This window comes from Panthera onca, chromosome F1 (genome assembly GCF_046562875.1).
Source record: "Panthera onca isolate mPanOnc1 chromosome F1, mPanOnc1 haplotype 2, whole genome shotgun sequence".
NCBI classification, from domain to species: domain Eukaryota; kingdom Metazoa; phylum Chordata; class Mammalia; order Carnivora; family Felidae; genus Panthera; species Panthera onca.
In genome coordinates, this window is record NC_138355.1 from 60258238 (window position 1) to 60276359 (window position 18122).

The following is an 18122-nucleotide window of genomic DNA, read 5'->3' on the forward strand; positions in this document are numbered from 1 at the left end:
ATCATGACCTGAGCCGAAGGCAGACACTGAACCGACTGAGTCACCCAGGCACCCCTAACCTTGTTGGTTTAAGCCCAAGAAGGGTTAGTGTTATGTCAACTTACATTTCTTGAAATAGGTCATATTAAGGTACGGTTCCAGGATGTTTCGTACAGTGAAGAAAAAAAATGGGTTTAAAGTAACTTGGAAGAAAAAGCGTTCTCAGTAACTTTTCTTAAACAGCTGCAGATACTTCTATAGACGAGAGCTTCACTTACATAGTGTTAACATTCAGTCTTACATGGATGCGATTCTGAACAGTTATGCATTGAAACACCGTGCTGGGCTTCTGAATCTGATATTATGCATAAAAATGAGAAGGAAGAAATACATGTTTGAGATCTGAAACAGTTATAGTGAATATTTTATTTTGTGTAGGCATTTACATTGTCCTTTTTCTTTTTTTTTTTTTATTTTAATTTTCCTCGCAGGCTGAAAATCTTCTCCTTGATGCTGATATGAATATTAAAATTGCTGACTTTGGTTTCAGTAATGAATTTACAGTCGGGAACAAATTAGACACATTTTGCGGAAGCCCACCCTACGCTGCCCCCGAGCTTTTCCAAGGAAAGAAGTACGACGGGCCTGAAGTGGATGTGTGGAGCCTCGGCGTCATTCTCTATACATTAGTCAGCGGCTCGTTGCCTTTTGACGGCCAGAATTTGAAGGTATCGGTGGAAGTCGGTACTAATGTTTTATGTCAGGCATGATCATTTCAGGAGCCAGTTAGGAGTACTTTCTTTGCCTCCTTAAGGAACTACGGGAGCGAGTCTTACGAGGAAAGTACCGTATTCCCTTCTATATGTCCACCGACTGTGAAAATCTTCTGAAGAAATTATTGGTGCTGAATCCAATAAAGAGAGGCAGCTTAGAAGTAAGTTATCGTTTGTACTCCGCGTTTAAAGTTTAACAATTAAAATATTCCAAGAGCATTCTAAATAATTTTTCCCCTGTGGCTTTTGTTGTGTTTTTTTGTTTGTTTGTTTTTGTGTTTTTTTGGTTTTTTGGCTTTTTGTTTCTTAGAAAATGGGCAAATCATGTAAATTCAGGGCTAGGGAAGGTGGCATGATTCTTTCCCTGCTCAGAAGTTGTCATGTTCGGCTTCTTTAAAGACTGTTATTTCTTCTTTGTCCTGCAGTGAAGTATTAAATTAAAACAACATAAAAATAGGAATGAAATGGACTTTTTGTTGGAGAAGGAGGAAAACCTGGCCCATCAGAAATTGCTCCAAAGTGGGAGCCTTGTGTGCAGCAGGAAATACTGCTATTTCAAGGATAAAAGAAAAGATAGTCGAAGTTCTAATCCAGTGAATATTTCATGACCGTATCTGAAATTAGTAGCTGACATTAAAAAATTTGACAGAAGGTCCCTGGGTGGCTCAGTTAGTTGAGCGTCCGACTTCGGCTCGGGTCATGATCTCGCTACTCTGTGGGTTCGAGCCCCAGGTCGGGCTCTGTGCTGACAGCTCAGAGCCTGGAGCCTACTTCGGATTCTGTGTCTCCTTCCCTCTCTGCCCCTTCCCTGCTCGTATTCTCTCTCTCTCTCTCTCTCTGGAAAATAAATAAACATTAAAAAAACTTAAATTTTTTTAAAGAAAACACTCAATATCAGTACAGAAAATTTACAGTTTAAGTCGAACGTACTGGAAACAGGGATTTCATTTCTTAACACACTATTGTGTTGCATACATACGTTCCACACGCGAGGTTATTTGTAATAGACGCTATTGTGCGGTTATAAATATACTCAGTACGTTATAGCCACGTGACATCAGAGGTTCACAAAACCAAAATGTCTAACCTTTTTTCCTTCTGACGCTGCCGTAAGGATTTCGCCCATCTGTTTTGAAGAATGATATTTTAACCTGTGCTAAGACGATTTCACAGATCCCGCATGTATTATCCACTGGTACTTTCTTGTCTTCATTTATTTGCCTTAATAGATGGGGTAGAGAATTCAGGGAGTTAACCTTACTTGAACTGGACTTTTTAGTGTAGCAGTGGGGCTTTCTGGCACAGACTTCACGCTGGGTAGGAGACAGCTTTATGGTGAGTCAGAGCTCTCAGGTTACTTTGGGCTTTGTAACTTTATTTCCACAAATATTTTCCACCAAAAGGTACAGTATGTTTTGATGGAAGTTAAAAGATGGTGACTTCCATTGGGAAATTATTTTATAAATGCTTTATACCGGTGAATCAAATATCAGATATTTTTTACTGACTTACTTGTTTAAACGTGATTACTTCCTTCCTATAATTTTTGTGGGTTTTTGTTTTCCTTTGAGGGTAAAAGAGTATGTTATCAGTGTTTTCGTACAGAGGCCTGCCTTCTTTAATATTATTACTTTTCCAAAATTGTTTTTGGGGGCGCCTGGGTGGCTCCATCGGTTAAGCGTCCGACTTCAGCTCAGGTCATGATCTCACAGTATGTGAGTTCGAGCCCCGCGTCAGGCTCTGGGCTGACAGCTCAGAGCCTGGAGCCTGCTGCCGATTCTGTGTCTGCCCCTCCCCTGCTCATGCTCTGTCTGTCTCTGTCTCAAAAATAAATTAAAAAAAAAAAAACATTAAAATTATTTTTAACCATTATTCATAGAAAGTTACGTGAAATATTGAAAAAAGTTAAAATTGTTGACTCTCATATCAGTTCTAAAATTTTATGGCAACAGGGGGCTCAGTCAGAGGAACATGACGACTCTTGATCTTGGGGTCATGAGTTTAAGCCCCACGTTGGGTGTAGAGCTTACTTCACAAAGATAAAGACTATTTTAAAAATAAGTAAAATTTTATGGCAACTTGAATCTTTCTTAATCCTGCTTTATGACCCACTTTTATCATAGGAACCCAGTTTACCTGAATGTCACTTAATAAAATGTTCACAGTTGAGGCATCCGCTTAACTAATGAGAAGAGCAAAAAGAACATACAAAAATGATTATGGATGTTACGAATCCCTTAGACAGTTGATATGATGTACTTAGTCACTTGAAGATGATTACTGTACAGTAGACACGTGCTTGAGTCATTCGTCCTTCTTAGCGTTAAGATGCAAACGATGAAAGTATTGGAATTCTGGGCTGAATTTTGAAGCCAAATTGCTGCCTTAAAACATCTGCTCATCAGAGTCTCAACACTATGTGTTTGAGTATAGACTGGAACCTTCTGTTCCAGCTTATCAAAACTAAGTTTTCCGGCCACGGAACCATGAGTCTGCATTGGAAATATTATCATAATGTTGCAGATCTCACTGTACAAAGGCTAGTCCGCCTTTGTAGGCTAGTTCCCGGAAATAACTTTCCAAAGAAACCTGACACCGTTTAAAAAAAAGAAAGAAAGAAGAGAAAGGAAAAGAAAAGAAAAGAAAAGAAAAGAAAGGAAAAGAAAAGATTGCTAATACCAAACCTCAAGAAACTCCCCTTGAAATAGCAATAATGTCAAAAATCATTTGAGTCTTCACTTTCATTTTTCGTACCAACTTTACTAGCCACTGTACAGCAAAAAAATCCTTAAGCTCTAAAAAAAAAAAAAACCCCACAGTTTGCAAAACCCTAATCTTGAGTGTAGAAACATAAATTTTTGGACGGTAGTAATGTTTCCGTGTTGTGTTGCATTCTTTTTTTTTTTTTTCTTTTAACTTAAAAGGTTTTGGGGCAGGTACTTCTCTTCTTTATCGTAAACGTGAGCTCCTTCCTTGCCAGTAGCAATGTTGTTCTCTTTGGGTTAGTTGTTTCCATGGTCTTTACTAATAACAACGTGATGTGCTTTTTTTCCCTTTGGGATATATGCTTAGATATATTCTCCAGAGTGTAATTAGTGCGTCAGAGGGTGTAAACAGTCTGACAGGTCTTCTGTATCATTTGCTACAAGATTGAATGTGACCTAAGGCATTTGAAGGTGTCTGTTCTCCACCTGGATTCAGTATTCGATATAATAATTTCCCACATTTGATGCCTTTATGGTAGTTATATGGCTTGTCATAATTGCCTTAATTTATCTTTATTTCATCTGAGATAATGCTTAGTATTTTTAATGACTAGGTTAACTGTGCTTTTTTACATAGAACCTCTCTGTGTCTTTGAACCGCTAGTCTTATGGAGTCTGGTTAATCAGCCTTACCGGATTTGTAACAGCTTTGTACATCTTAATATGAAATATTTCCTCTGTTAATTCTTATATGTAAAAACAAATGAAACTTTATGAATTTTTTTCAGTGCTACTTGAGTGTCAAGAGTTACCTATTAGAGCAAACACTAGTCTTTCTTCACTATATAATTTGTTAATATTGAAGTTCAATTTAAGAATCTTATTATCTTGTTATCTTACTAAACTTCTAATTTAACTCTGATATCTTCCTCTTCTCAAATATAATTGCTACTTCATTAAAGTATTTCTTAAAGCCTTATATATTAAGTACCTAATTTATCGCCCATGATAATAAAATGCATGAAATTACTGCTTGACCTCTAGTTGTTTCTAGATCTAAATGGCTGCATAATTTTTCCAAGTTGTGTATGAATGCTGTCAGAGCTTGCTCACTGCACTAATAACGGGAGGGATAGTATCACACAGGATTTTTAAAGGATTTGTGTTTTATATTATACACTATGATACTTTTTTCCCTATTTATTGGAATATTGGTGTGTCTAGATATTTTTATTAGAAAGAAACTGATCACGTTTTTCTGCTATCCCCTCTATGTAGGTCCTTAATTTTCCCAGTTCTTAACCAGAATGGACTGTGTTACCTCTCAAAATAATGCAAAAAATTTGAGCCTAAGGCAAAGCTCCTCTTTCTGGCGCTTTCTCTGTCATCTGTGTTTCTCCTCAAAAAAAGCATTTATTTTTGCTTTAACACCTTTTCAGCTGCTGCTAAGGTAGTCTTGCAAATCTTGCTTGCATCTGCCCAATACAAGAGGCAATAAAGCAAAAAATAGTAATAATAACAGCCTTTTTTAAAAAAATGAAAGAGGGGCGCCTGGGTGGCTCAGTCGGTTAAGCGGACGACTTCGCCTCAGGTCATGATCTCGCAGTCCGTGAGTTCGAGCCCCGTGTCGGGCTCTATGCTGACAGCTCAGAGCCTGGAGCCTGTTTTGGATTCTGTGTCTCCCTCTCTCTGACCCTCCCCCGTTCATGCTCTGTCTCTCTCTGTCTCAAAAATATTAAAAAAAAATTTTTTTTAATAAATAAATAAATAGATGAAAGATTTCTACATACAGATTCAGAAGTATATGGTGAACTTTTACAGGGGTTAAAACCATTTAAAAAAAATTTCTATCTGGCAATCCTGAAGTCCATAAATTTTTAATGTGAACCTAAGGTATAAGTTGTGTATTTCCACTGTTAATTTCTTTCTTGATAATTCATCTGAATCAGTTATTTTGGTAGAATTTCTAGCAAATAGTCATCTGTGTCCATTGGCAGTGGTGGCTGGAGCGAGCTCTCTCTTGTTCGGTTTGGAATCTTGTTTGACCTCTTGTTTCTCATTTTGAGATATCTCAGGGGGGGCCTGGCTGGCTCAGTTGGTAGAGCATGTGGATGTGACTCTTGATCTTGGAGCCATGAGTTCAAGCCCCACGTTGGGCTTAAGAGATTACTTCGAGGGGAGAGAGAGGAGAGAGAGAGATGCCCAGGTGGCCCAGTCAGTTGGGCGTCCAACTCTTGCTTTTGACTCCGGCCCTGATCTCCTGGTTCCTGGGATCGAGCCCCATGCCGGGCTCTGTGCTAGTGGTGCAGAGCCTGCTTAGGATTTTCTCTCTTCCTCTCTCTCCCCCTCCCTCGCTTGAGCTCTCTCTCTCTCTCTCTCTCTCAAAATAAATGAGCATTTTTTTAAAGAGAGAAACCGAGATCTCAAATGAAATCTGAAGTGGATTCATTTATTCGGCGGGTCTAGCGTGCTGTGCGGCCTTGTACTGCGCCTGTAGCCACACAGCGAGGGCTACATGACCACTCGCCTGGCCCGCAGCACCTCCGTTTCCGGGGGCCTTTCTGCCTTGGCCTCAGGGCAAACCCTGGTTCCCACAGAAGTGTTTAGGGCATGAGGTTCACACAGCTAAGAACAGCTTCTTGCACATGGGTCTTCCCTCTTCTACATCCATAGTTTGCTGTTCCCTGTGCCTTATTCTTGGAAAAGACCTTCACATTTAGAATTAAGAGTTTATGCCTCTACGTGTTCCTTTAAGCAGATTTTCTTTCCCACCTTTACCTTCCATTCCTTTTGCCAAAGGAAAATTTTCTTCAGACGATTTTTATTTTGCTTTGAAATCCAACTACCTTTGTGAGACAGACTGTGCCGGGTGGACCCTTGGCAATCCCCAGTGACGACAGTAAGAAAAAAAGGACGGCAAAACCGCGTTCCTTCTCTCCTCGCTGCCCTGATGTCTCCATATCCCTGGGATTTCCCCCACTTTCCCTGGATGAGCCTTGCCTCAGATCTAACTTTGTGTGAGGACCAGCGGGGTTCCTGCTCCTGCTACGTCTCCTCAGATTGTTCCTCTCACAGCGCCTGGGTGGCTTGGTCGGTTAAGCGTCCGACTTGTTTCAGCTCAAGTCATGATCTCATGGTTCCTGAGTTCAAGCCCCTCATCAGGCTCTGTGCTGACAGCGTGGAACCTGCTTGGGATTCATTCATTCATTCTCTCTCTCTCTCTCTCTCACTCTCTCTCTCAAAATAAATAAACATTAAAAAAAAATGTTGTGTAACATCCATGTTGGTGAAATGTAGCATTTCTCCATCGCCCATCACATCATGTTTAAATCCAGTCATCTGAAGATACTAACTTTATCTCCCATTCTTCTGTATTTTTCCACGTTACCTTGGTTCCGAGTCAGAGAAGGGAGCTTCCTCACTGTTTCCTCCTGAATTCTTCTGCCTTGACTCTTCCACCAACCCAGATTCTCCCGGTGTTTCCAGAGTCAGTTCACATTCACTCTCCTTATGATTCCTACCCTGAAAACCCCAGCCCACACCACAAGTCGCCCCTTTGCCCTTTATTAATAAGCACAATATGCACTGCTAATAACACAGTTTTGAATAATTAATTCTGTCGTGTGTTCAGATCCTTTCAGGTTTCAGGAGCAAATCTTATTTCCCCAGGTAAAAGACAAGTTGCCTGCGGGTTGTGGCCCGCACACATTTTTCTCCTTGATGACGACAGACACACAATGGTTATGAAATGAACACCAAGCAAGCACAGTGTAATTGAGAAATACCCGGAAATTTGCAGTATCTTCATTTTGCTTTTCATTGCCCATCTTCCACTAGCAAATCTGTTACTGCTCCTGCGTTTCTCACTTAATTCACGGATACCCTGCTGTTTATTCCACCAGGCGCCTGACTTAGAATCCGCAGAACCCTTTTGGATTCCAGCCTTTCTTTCCCTCGTTCCCAGAACAAATTCTGTCATCAGGTGCTTCGAATGATACGTCTGTAGCTCTTCCTTCTTCAGTGTCCTCAGGCCCAGCGCAGCCCTCGGTTGTCTGTGTCCCGGAAGTTCTAGCGGCTTCCTCAGCCGTCTTCATTGCTAAGCTCCTCTCAACATGTCATTGTACCCGGGGCTTCTGTAGCAGCCTTATTTTAAAATATTGCCCAGGGCCGCCTGGGTGGCTCAGTCGATTAAGTGTCTGACTTCAGCTCAGGTCATGACCTCATGGCTTGTGAGGTCGAGCCCCGCGTCGGGCTCTCTGCTGTCAGCACAGAGCCCACTTCGGTCCCTGTCTCCTTCTCTCTCTGCCCAGCTCGTGCTTTCTGCTCGTGCTTTCTGTCTCAAAAATAAATAAAAACATCAAAAAGAAAACAAAATATTGCCCAGTTCAAACGCAGCACCAAGCGTGTGTGCTGAGAAAGGTAGTGAAGGCCCAGTCTTGATCCTCAAGGGCTCTAACTTCAGTGAAGCGGATCCCTGTGTGTCTCTCGTAGCTCTCTCCTTCAGAGAACCTCCCTCTTCTGTCCCGTCCAGCCTCCTCTCTGCTGACACCTTTGTCTCACAGCCTTTGTACGTGTGTCTCCCATTTTAGAAAAAGGCACCCTTCAAGCCCGCAGTCCCTGCCTGGGATCCCTCATGTTCCTCCCTTTCTGGCCCGACTTTGTAAAAAGTAGCTCCGCTTAACGCTGCACGTGTCCTCGCCTGTGCCTTATTTCTCAGTGGCCCCTCTGCTCCCCTGAAACCTCCCTCAGGGACGCCACTCGTGTTTGCTCCTAAACACAGCAGGATACTTTTTAATATCACCTACTTAGGACACCATTGTGTCCTCCTCGATAAACTCGCCTTGGGGCGCCTGGGTGGCTCGGTCAGTTGAGCGTCCGGCTCTTGATTTCAGCTCGGGTCACGATCACGCGATTGGTTCATGGCATCGAGCCCCTGGTCAGACTCTGTGATGACAGTGCAGAGTCTGCTTGGGATTCTCTAACCCTCTCCTCTCTCTCTCTGTCCCTCCCCTGCTCATGTGCTCACTCGCTCTCAAAATAAATAAGTGAAACATTTTTAAAAACTAAAAACTCTTGCCTTCCCTTCTGTGTCACACTGTGCAGATTTCCCTCCTCCACTCACTTCTCGGGTCACTTTTCTTTCTAACCCTTAAATGCCAGTGTTCCGTGGGGCTGTGCCGTGGGCCCCCGTCTACTCCTTCCGACTCTGTTTGGGATTCCTGGAGAATCCACAGCTTCTGACGTCGTGTGTCAGCTGCTTCCTGAATCTCCGTCCTCAGCCCAGATTTCTCTTGAGCTTCTCTGGAGCTCACAGAACATTGCAGAACATGTCTATTTGGATATCTGTCCGCCAGCACCTCAAACTCCTCTGCTCCAACGCTCAGCCGCCTCTTTCCCCATCCAGTCTCCTCCTCTTTCTGAATTTGCTCTCCCAGTAGGTGGTGTCCACCTCTACTCCGTCGTCTACACCAGGAACCTGGGCATCATCTTCTCTTCCTCTGAACGGTCCCACATCCTCATTCCCCCTCGTATCCAGTCACAAAGCTTTCTTGATTTTTACCAGCCCAGTATTGAAAATCCATCCTTTCCCCTCGCCACTGCCTCCGTTTAATTCAGACGGGCATCACCTCTCTCCTAGATTCTTGCTAAGCCTCTTAGCTGATTTCTGGGCCTCCAGTCACGAACCCCTCTGGTTCACTCTCCACACACTGGCCAGAGAGACTTCAAAATCACACCCTCCAGACGTGCCCCTTAGGTGATTGAAAGAAACCCTATTAATATTCTACCCTCGTCTTGCCTCCCCACCCATCTCACCCCGTGCTCTCCGGTCGTTCTGAACTCGCTGTCCTCCGGACACGCACCCCTGCCGTTTGCCCTTGGGCGTCTGCCCGTGTGGCCCGCGTTCTCCCTTCCAGTCCCTTGTCATGTGATGGACTCTCACCCTTCCAGAATCTTTCACTTGCTGCAGATCTGACTGTGACAAGTCTCATCCCACTCGTTATCATCTTCAGTCTGTTAACATTGTCATCTTAAACTTGAGAACATCACCAAGGATGTGATTTGAGTTTCTGTGAGTTCGGTTACTCTAGATCCCTCATGTAATGGTTATCTGTCCTTTTGTGGTTGGCCTATTTCACTTAGAAATGTCCTCAAGTTTCATCCGTGCTACAGCATACGGATTTCCTTCTGTTTTAAGGCTAAGTAACATTCCGTTGTGTGTGCAGACGACATCTTCTTTACGCATTCATCCATCAGACGCCTGGGTTGCTTCACACCTTGGCTGTTGTGAGGAAAGCTGTGGTGAACACGGGGGTGCAGATACCCCTCAAGATCCCGTTCTCGGTTCTCGTGGGCATAAACCCAGAGGTGGGATTACCAGATCATATTTATAGGTCTGGTGGTACCTTTTGAGGAGCCACCACACTGTTCGCCAAAGGAGCAACACCGTCGTGCAGGCACAGTGGCAGCACCCACGGGCTCCTGTTCTCCACGTCCTCGCCAACACTTGTTACTTTCACTTTTTTCTATAGTAGCCATCCTGACAGAAGTGAGGTGATACCTCGTTGTGGTTTTTATTTCCCTGATGTTTAGTGATGTTAGATTAGTGACCTTTTCATAGGCTTATTGGCTCTTGGTGTATATTCTTTTGGAGAAATACCTATCCAAGTCCTTTGCCCATTTTTGAATTGGGCGGTTTTGTTGTTACTGAATTGTCAGATTTCCCGTATGTATTCTGCATATTAACCCCTTCTCCAATATATGTTTGTGAACATTTTCCCCGTTCCGTAGGATGCCCCCAATTAGGTTGCCTTTTAACAAACCGGGACTGCTCGAATTCACACCTCTCCTGGTTTTGACTCTTAATTCACACCAGTCCCTGTTTTCACCCCCATCCTTGCTCATCCCTGAGTCTGGCTTCCATTCTGACATTCTGACCACTGTCCCCTTCCACATTCTCTGAGCCGTCTTTACTTACTAACCCTGTCTTCCATTCCCCATGGTGTCTGCTTTCCAAATGCTTTTATAAGTGGTGACTTTACAATGCAGGTGTGTAAGTGTACATTGGGTAGAGAAGACCAGGAAAAATGAATACTCTCTTCACTAATCTTAAATGCAATAGTATGAAGCAAAGGTTGAAATCACTGGGTTCTGAGATTAAAACTTGCAAATGAGATAATATTCCTTTTAGAGGAATATGGGCAGCAGGTTATTTTGAATCCATACAGTCAGTGAGTGTGCGTGACGATAGTTGTCACTGTCACAAGGTACGTAAGTGCGTCCCAAAGCCTCACCCCTCTTCTGGCCTGGTAATCAAACTGCAAACTGACTTTAGATTGAAAACATCGTGATTCTTGCTGAGTGAACCCAAAAATTTCACACTAAAAATAGAGCTAAGATAAGTGGTGGAATGTTCTGATTGGCCAAACATAATGTAAAGTTTATTTCCTAGCAAATAATGAAAGATCGGTGGATGAATGTCGGTCACGAAGAAGAAGAACTAAAGCCATATTCTGAGCCTGAACCAGATTTCAATGACATGAAACGGATAGGTAAGTATTTAAATACTGGGAGACGTGCTGTCCCTACACTGTAAGAGACCCGCACTCTACCAAAATAGTGTTTAAAAACATAAATAGGAAATCATTTTTATTTGGAAAACACTTGCATTGTCATCTTTTCTTTCCCTGAATTTTCACCAAACGTTACAATTTCAAGTTTGTCCTCGTGTATTTTAAAATCCATTTCAGTTGACCACAGTGATACAGAAGTTAAAATAATGTAGATAAACCTCGTTCTTTTCTTTCAGCAAATCCCTAACAGGAGGAATGGTTTAAGTATCAGCACTGATCAGACTGATAAGTATCCGCAAAACATAGCGTGTGTTTTAACCAAAAATGTGGAGGCACTTGAGCTGAGGGGATGAACACTTTGGCTCTCCCTTTCTATTTTCCGGCGTCTCGGCGGGGTGCGTCCTCCCACACCCAGCCGCGCTCTGCTTCCAACCTGTTCTCTGCGACTCTGTCTCCGTTACCAAAGCCAGCAGAAACTCACAGCTGACTCATCTCAACCGTGCTCCTCTCTGTCTTGAGAGCAGAGGGGCAAGGGAGGCGTGTTCTAGGGTGTTAGGAATCGGCTCAGAACAACTGCGGGATTCAGGCCTCCCAAAGAAGAGTCGGCCTGCCTTCAGATCAGAAAGTAGGAGTTGTTAGGAGATGAGAGCAACCACTCCATGGGTGGTGGACGGTGTGTTAACAGAGAAAAAGAAAGAAGGGGTTTTGTGTGTGTCACAGATGGATAGTGTGTCTCTGGCTGAACAGAGGAGCTCAGGAATGTGTTAGGTGGTGAGAAGCGGGCTAGGCACGTGAATGTGGATCCCATGGTATAGTTTCTGTATGAAAAATTGTGACTGTATAGCACCTGAATATGCAGTATCTGTGTGCTAATGATACAGAAGTTTTTGTAGTTAACGTTACTCTTTAAAATTCCAGAATTTTTCATATCTTGTGTTGGCAAACTTACATTTGTTGGTTTGTTTACTAAAATAAACCCATTTTCAGAAAATTTGCATTTTTTTTCTAGACATCATGGTCACCATGGGTTTTGCACGAGATGAGATAAATGACGCCTTAATAAATCAGAAATATGATGAAGTTATGGCTACGTATATTCTACTAGGTAGAAAACCACCTGAAGTAAGTTCTTTACCTTTTCAGATTAATGTCAACTGTTTCTTGAGACAAGTGACAGCTAAGATATAATGTTAGCACATCTGTTCTGTATGGTATGGAAAATAATATAAAGGCCCTAACATTCTTATTTTTCGAGTTCAAACTCAAGATGCCAAGTTATGAGCTGATTTCATTTCCAAGTACCAGGGGGGATTCTGCTATGCAAGAGCAGACCAAGTACCTTTTTTAGCTCCGAGGGGCACACACAGTCTAGTCTTTGAGAATGAGAGCCCCCCAGGGTTGTGCTCCAGAAACAACAGCCCTGCACAAAGGAACATGGTTATTCTGGGTGTGCAGGAAGACGAGACGGAAGGAAGGGATGGCGTTTAAAACAAAACATCTATCTGAAGTGATTTGAGTAGGTGGGAACCCAGGAAAATGTTGTTTGGTGGTATTTTGCCTTCTAGAACATCCAGTGGCTCTGATCCTTGCAATGGGGAATTCTCAGGGCCAGGAGAGATCTGTATAATAAGGAGATAGATTCAGGTCAGGAATAACTGTGTACAGATGGTGGTTGAACCATAAAACCAAACAGTCCTTTGGCACAGCAAAAATAAAGGTATGAATTGAGAGTCAAGAACAGAGCCGAGAACATTGACAGCTTGTTAATGATTAGATACCTGTGGGAGGCACTTTGTGGAATAGGCTGAAATTCTCTTTAACTAGACGGTAGCTGTTGGCGAAGCAGTACGTTCGGCTGACGTTTACGGACTCTGCCGTGTTCTGCTCGCAAGGAGCCCTCGTTCTAGAGGGGCTCGCAGTTAGCGGTGCGCTTACAGTGTGCCGCTGCTCTGGTCGGGGGCAGGTGCGGGGCGCTCCGGGACAGACAGGACGACAGACACCCACAGCAGGCCGACACGTCAGAGGTAGAATTAGCAGTACTTGGCAGCCTGTTGGAAATGAGGCCGAGGGACCCTCAGATTTGTAGCACAGGTGAGTGGTTTTGTGAGACGTATTTGCCGGGATACGAAAGGAGTGGATTTCAGGGGGAAGATGGAGGTTTGTTCAATTTGAGGTGGGTGAATTTGAGATTCCTCTTGGGTGGAGCTCTTCAGTAGACACTTGGGTGTAAAGGTCTGGGTTGGAGGGAGTGTTAGAAGCAGCAGTAATAGATTTGCGAGCTGTCGTCAGAGGAGCACGGCACTAACGTGCCAGCCGCTGTTCTGAGGACTTCGCACGTGGTAACTCATCTGTCCCTCTCTGGCCCTGCCAGCTGGGCACTGCCATTCCAGTGGGGGGGAGGAGCTCAGTGGAGACACGAACAGCTGGAGAAGCGGTATCAAAGAAGGCAAATCAAGAGAAGTTTAAGAAGTGGGAAATACTAAAATGGTTGTTTCTAAAGTCTTTGACTTATTTCTACTTATGTGTTGAGATTTCACTCCTGAAATCTTTAATTTTCCTCTTAAGCAAGCACTGGCGTCGTAAGTATAGAGCCCAGCCCGTGCATGAATTAAAATGAAGTTTGAATTGTACCGAATACAAACAAATGAGGCCACTCTAAGTAGTAAGAGCCTGAACTCTGGAGCCAGGTTCACTGGGTTTGAATCCCCACCCCTCCTGCACCCCAGAACAGCCGCTAACTATCAACTTGGGCACTTTCCTTAATTTCTCTGTGCTTCCGATCCCTGCTCCGTGAAATGAGGATAACAGTACCTACTTCTGAGGGTCATTGAGAGGGTTAAATGAACTAATAACTTGCACAGTTCCTAAAACAGTTTCTGGCACATTACTGTGTGTTCCGTGTCATCTGTTACCACTTTCATCAGTATAACTCTGCTATTTGTCGTTAGTAACTTTACATATCAATTTAGATTTTCCCTTGGGATGCCAGTGACTCAGTCAGAAGTTTGCGGGCAACAAACCTCTTGTGGTTACAAGGAGAGGGCTAGTGTATCGACGCCCTATTTACTGTGCTTATCTAAATAGATGTAGTCTCCTAATCAGAGTCAATAAGCCAAATTTTGTTCTGTAAGTGTGGTGGGGGAAAAAAAAAGCGGATGTTTGAAGTTAAAATTTTAGATTTCATCCTAAGTTTGAATTCCAACTATGCCTGAGTTTGAATCCCAAAGATGGCCCTTGGTCCTCCTAACCTCAGTTTTTCCATCTGTAAAGTTCAGGTTAGTAAACAATTGAGTTTATTGTAATGATTACACAAAGTAACAAAGAAAGAGCCTGCCTAGCAAGGCACCTACTATATGATAACCATTCAGTAAGTGGTAACTGTTCTTTGGTGTTTTGACTAAACTAAGGATCCCAAACCACTTGTACAAGATAACAGAAGGGCGCACAGACAGTGGAGACCCACTGTACCCAGTTCTCTCCCTTCCTGGTTGCCTACTCACAGTTCTGTGTCCAAACTGATTTTTCTTTTCGGTTCTGATTACTCTTCGTATGGCTTGGGATAGATTAGAAAATCAGGAGTGCATATTGTTTGCATAAACATTTTTCTTTTAAAATCCTTGCGGTCTGTCTTCTCCTTATAGTTTGAAGGCGGCGAGTCGTTATCTAGCGGAAGCTTGTGTCAGAGGTCACGGCCCAGCAGTGACCTGAACAACAGCAGCCTCCAGTCCCCTGCCCACCTGAAGGTCCAGCGAAGCATCTCAGCAAACCAGAAGCAGCGGCGTTTCAGTGATCATGGTGGGGAGAAGTCAAACCAGTGAAAAGACACCAGTCCTGCCCAAACTTGTGTTTATCGAGAACTCCGCACTTGTGTTTATGTGCTTGTATCATCTGTTATCACAGATTTCTATTACTGCATGATTAATAGAATCCCCCTTTTAGGGACTGACCTAACTTTTATAATCAAACAGTTTAATGTTAGTTCCAAGTGTAAAATATATAAGGAAGGATATTTTTAACTTAGAGGTTTTGTTCACCAGGAGAAACTGTGTCCGAGGATTTTCGGCTAACTGTGCTTTCTTAATGTGTTTACAGCTGGGCCCTCCATTCCCCCTGCCGTGTCATACACCAAGAGGCCTCAGGCTAACAGCGTGGAGAGTGAACAGAAAGACGAGTGGGACAAGGACTTAGCTCGGAAACTTGGCAGCACTACGGTTGGGTCAAAAAGTGAGGTGACTGCAAGCCCTCTTGTGGGGCCAGAAAGGAAAAAGTCTTCAACTATCCCGAGTGTGAGTGAACATTCTGGCACGTTGCAATTTGTTGTCAGATTGCTTTTGAAAAAAATAATCTTGGAAACCATCCTTTTAAAAAACATGTTTCAGGGCGCCTGGGTGACTCAGTCAGTTAGGCGTCTGACTCTTGATTTCGGCTCAAGTCATGATCTCATGGTCATGGGATTGAGCCCCACATCGGGCTCTGTGTGAACAATGTGGAGCCTGCTTGGGATTCTCTCTCTCTCTCCCTCTCTGTCTGCCCCTCCTCCCTCCCTCCCTCCCTCCCTCCGTCTCTCTCTCTCTCTCTCTCTCTCTCTCTGTCTCAAATAAAAAATAAAAATAAATTGAAAGATTCAGAAAGACAGAAGCCAGAAGGAAAACCTACTCCTGGACTCACTAAAGTGGAACACACACTCCAAAACCAAGTGAAAACTTCTGGAAAGTTTCCAGGATAAGGTAGAAGATGACCTTAACAGGAACAAAATTCAAACTGACATCAGATTTCTCAACAGTAGCATGAATGCAGGAAGACAAGTAGAGTGATATGTTTTAAGAACTAAAAGAGACTCACACTGAACCCAGAGTTTTGTATGTAGCCAAATTGTCGTTTCAGTGTGAAAGGCCGATAAGCACGTTCTTAGGCAGCAGATATCTCAGCGGCCTCGTTACATAGTGACCTGTTTGGAAACACTGTGGTGTGAGGAGAACCGTACTCTGACAGGAAGAGAAATGAATCTGCGGTGTCGCTGGAAAATATATGCAGTTGAACGTGATGCAATAACTGGTTCAGGTGTGTATGTGGTGACAGACACACACAGACACACACACAAAATGAAAATCCAGAACCGACATTGTGGACAACACCCAGGAAGTAAGAATGGGGTGGAGATTAAAAGAAAAGGGGCCCACGCCTTTCAGCAAAAGATAAGATCGGAATAAGTTTTAAAAAAAGTCGTGGGAGGGGGCGCATCTGGGTGGCTCAGTCGGTTGGGCGCCCGGCTTTCGATTTCAGCTCCGGTCGTGATCCCAGGATCGAGCCCCGTGTCCGGCTCCACACTGAGCATGGGGCCTAAGATTCTCTCTCTCCTTCCACCCCTCTCCCCAGCTTGTGCACGTTGTCTCTCTTGCTCTCTCTCTCGAAAAAAAAAGAAAAAAGAGGAACAGTAGCATTGAGCAAACATGAGTTCAGGAACTTAGGGACAAACAACGTAAAAACAGAAATAGAACTTACAGCTTTTAAACCAACAGAGGAAAAAAAATTGGTTTAGCCTAGGGAAAGTAGGAAAAGAGAAGAAAAGGGAAGAAAGTACTTTAAATAGAAACATGAAGTAGAATACCAGAAAACCCAGCACAACCCTAATTGCAAAGGGGTTAAAACTCCCTAGCACCAACTGTCTCATGTCGTTCGTTGAAACCATATCTTTTTAAAACATGTGATTTGATTGTCGCTGCCTAAACTCTGAAATAGGTGTGCATAACCATTTTCAGAACAGATAAATATAACCACTTTACCTGCCCACTGATCTGTTTGGAAATGCTTTTTAACTCCAATAGAGTTTAAGACGTCATTAAGAAAAGTAGTTTTCCCAGGCAGGCCATCATTTTCCCTTACCTAAACATCCGCTACGGGACACTTTCTGGAACATCATCACCCCACAGCACAGGAACAAAGAATCTGGTCCCTTATTTTCTGCCACCGCCCTACAGCGATCTGTCATTCCACTGGGGTGGATCTTACTTTCCCGTTGATATACTCAGCTGCCTCTTTCCTCCCGTTTCCATGTGGTGCTCTTGTCTGAAGTTCTCCCCTCACGTTATGAAAATGCCATTCGTACAGGTCATTTCCAGCCCCACCTCCTGGATCGAGTGTCCTGGGACTGAGCACTCCGGATCTCGTCAGTCTTTCTGATTGTCGTATCGTGTCGTCCAGCTCTCAGCTGGATGCTGTCTTGTATTGTTGGCTGTCGCTTCCCCATGTAAACCTTCTCTCCCCTTGTTTGTAATCTCCTCCTGTGTGTCGACATGCCGATTCCTCAGAATCGTTGGTGCTGAGGCATGTGTGGCTTTTCAAAGCATGTTTAGTAAAGAGGGCGTAACAACTCTAACGCTGGCTTAAATTCAAGGTACTTATGCCACACTTCTTTATCATCTTGAAGGAAAAAAATAGCACAAGCCAAGATTCTCATAGAAAAATTTTGTTCTGAGCCCCTTGGTTCTAAATTTATCTTCATTTACTGTATTAATTTTGGCAATGCAAGAAACCAAAATAATACATTTTGTTTGATTTTAACAGTTCAGAAATGTCTCAAGAAAAACTAACAGTTTACCCTACCTTCCATTCTCCACTTCCAGTGTGACTAGTGTTCTCATTTGGGAGAAATTCCTTTATAGGTTTTCCTTTTTAAAGAACACATAAATGAATATACGTGTATGTAGGGGATTTATTTTTTTATAAAAATGAGATCGTACTATATCCGTTACATCTTAATTTTCTCACTTAAAATATCATCGGGTCCTTGTACATCCGAACACCTGGGGCCACTGCGGTCCCTTGAGGGCCTGCACGTCTCTCCTCGGTACCGACAGACGCGCGTGTCACAGTTTATTCCCCTGTCCGTGCGGTGTTTAGAGTTTTCAGCTTTTCAGAGGATTTGTCCTTGGATACATAACGTTATTACTGTATTTCTCTTAAATACCTTCTCAGAAGTTTGGTTTCTGGGTGACCGGGTTTTTTTAACCTCAGGTGGCTCACCCCACTCTCCAGCGTCCCTGACTGCACAAGCCGCCCCCCTCACTCCCACCCCCTCATCCGGGGCCCCGGTG

The 18122-nt window shown here is 43.5% G+C and overlaps 1 protein-coding gene across 2 annotated transcripts in view; it reads left to right on the plus strand.

Annotated features, from left to right (window-relative positions):
* MARK1 (microtubule affinity regulating kinase 1) overlaps nt 1-18122 on the plus strand; it is a 117713-nt gene that overhangs the window by 80802 nt on the left and 18789 nt on the right. For both annotated transcript variants that reach the window (XM_078441049.2, XM_078441050.2), the window contains exons 8-13: nt 471-707; nt 794-913; nt 10908-11007; nt 12038-12150; nt 14670-14823; nt 15121-15314. In XM_078441049.2, coding sequence (XP_078297175.1) covers nt 471-707; nt 794-913; nt 10908-11007; nt 12038-12150; nt 14670-14823; nt 15121-15314 — 918 coding nt within the window. The remainder of the gene's footprint in view (nt 1-470; nt 708-793; nt 914-10907; nt 11008-12037; nt 12151-14669; nt 14824-15120; nt 15315-18122) is intronic.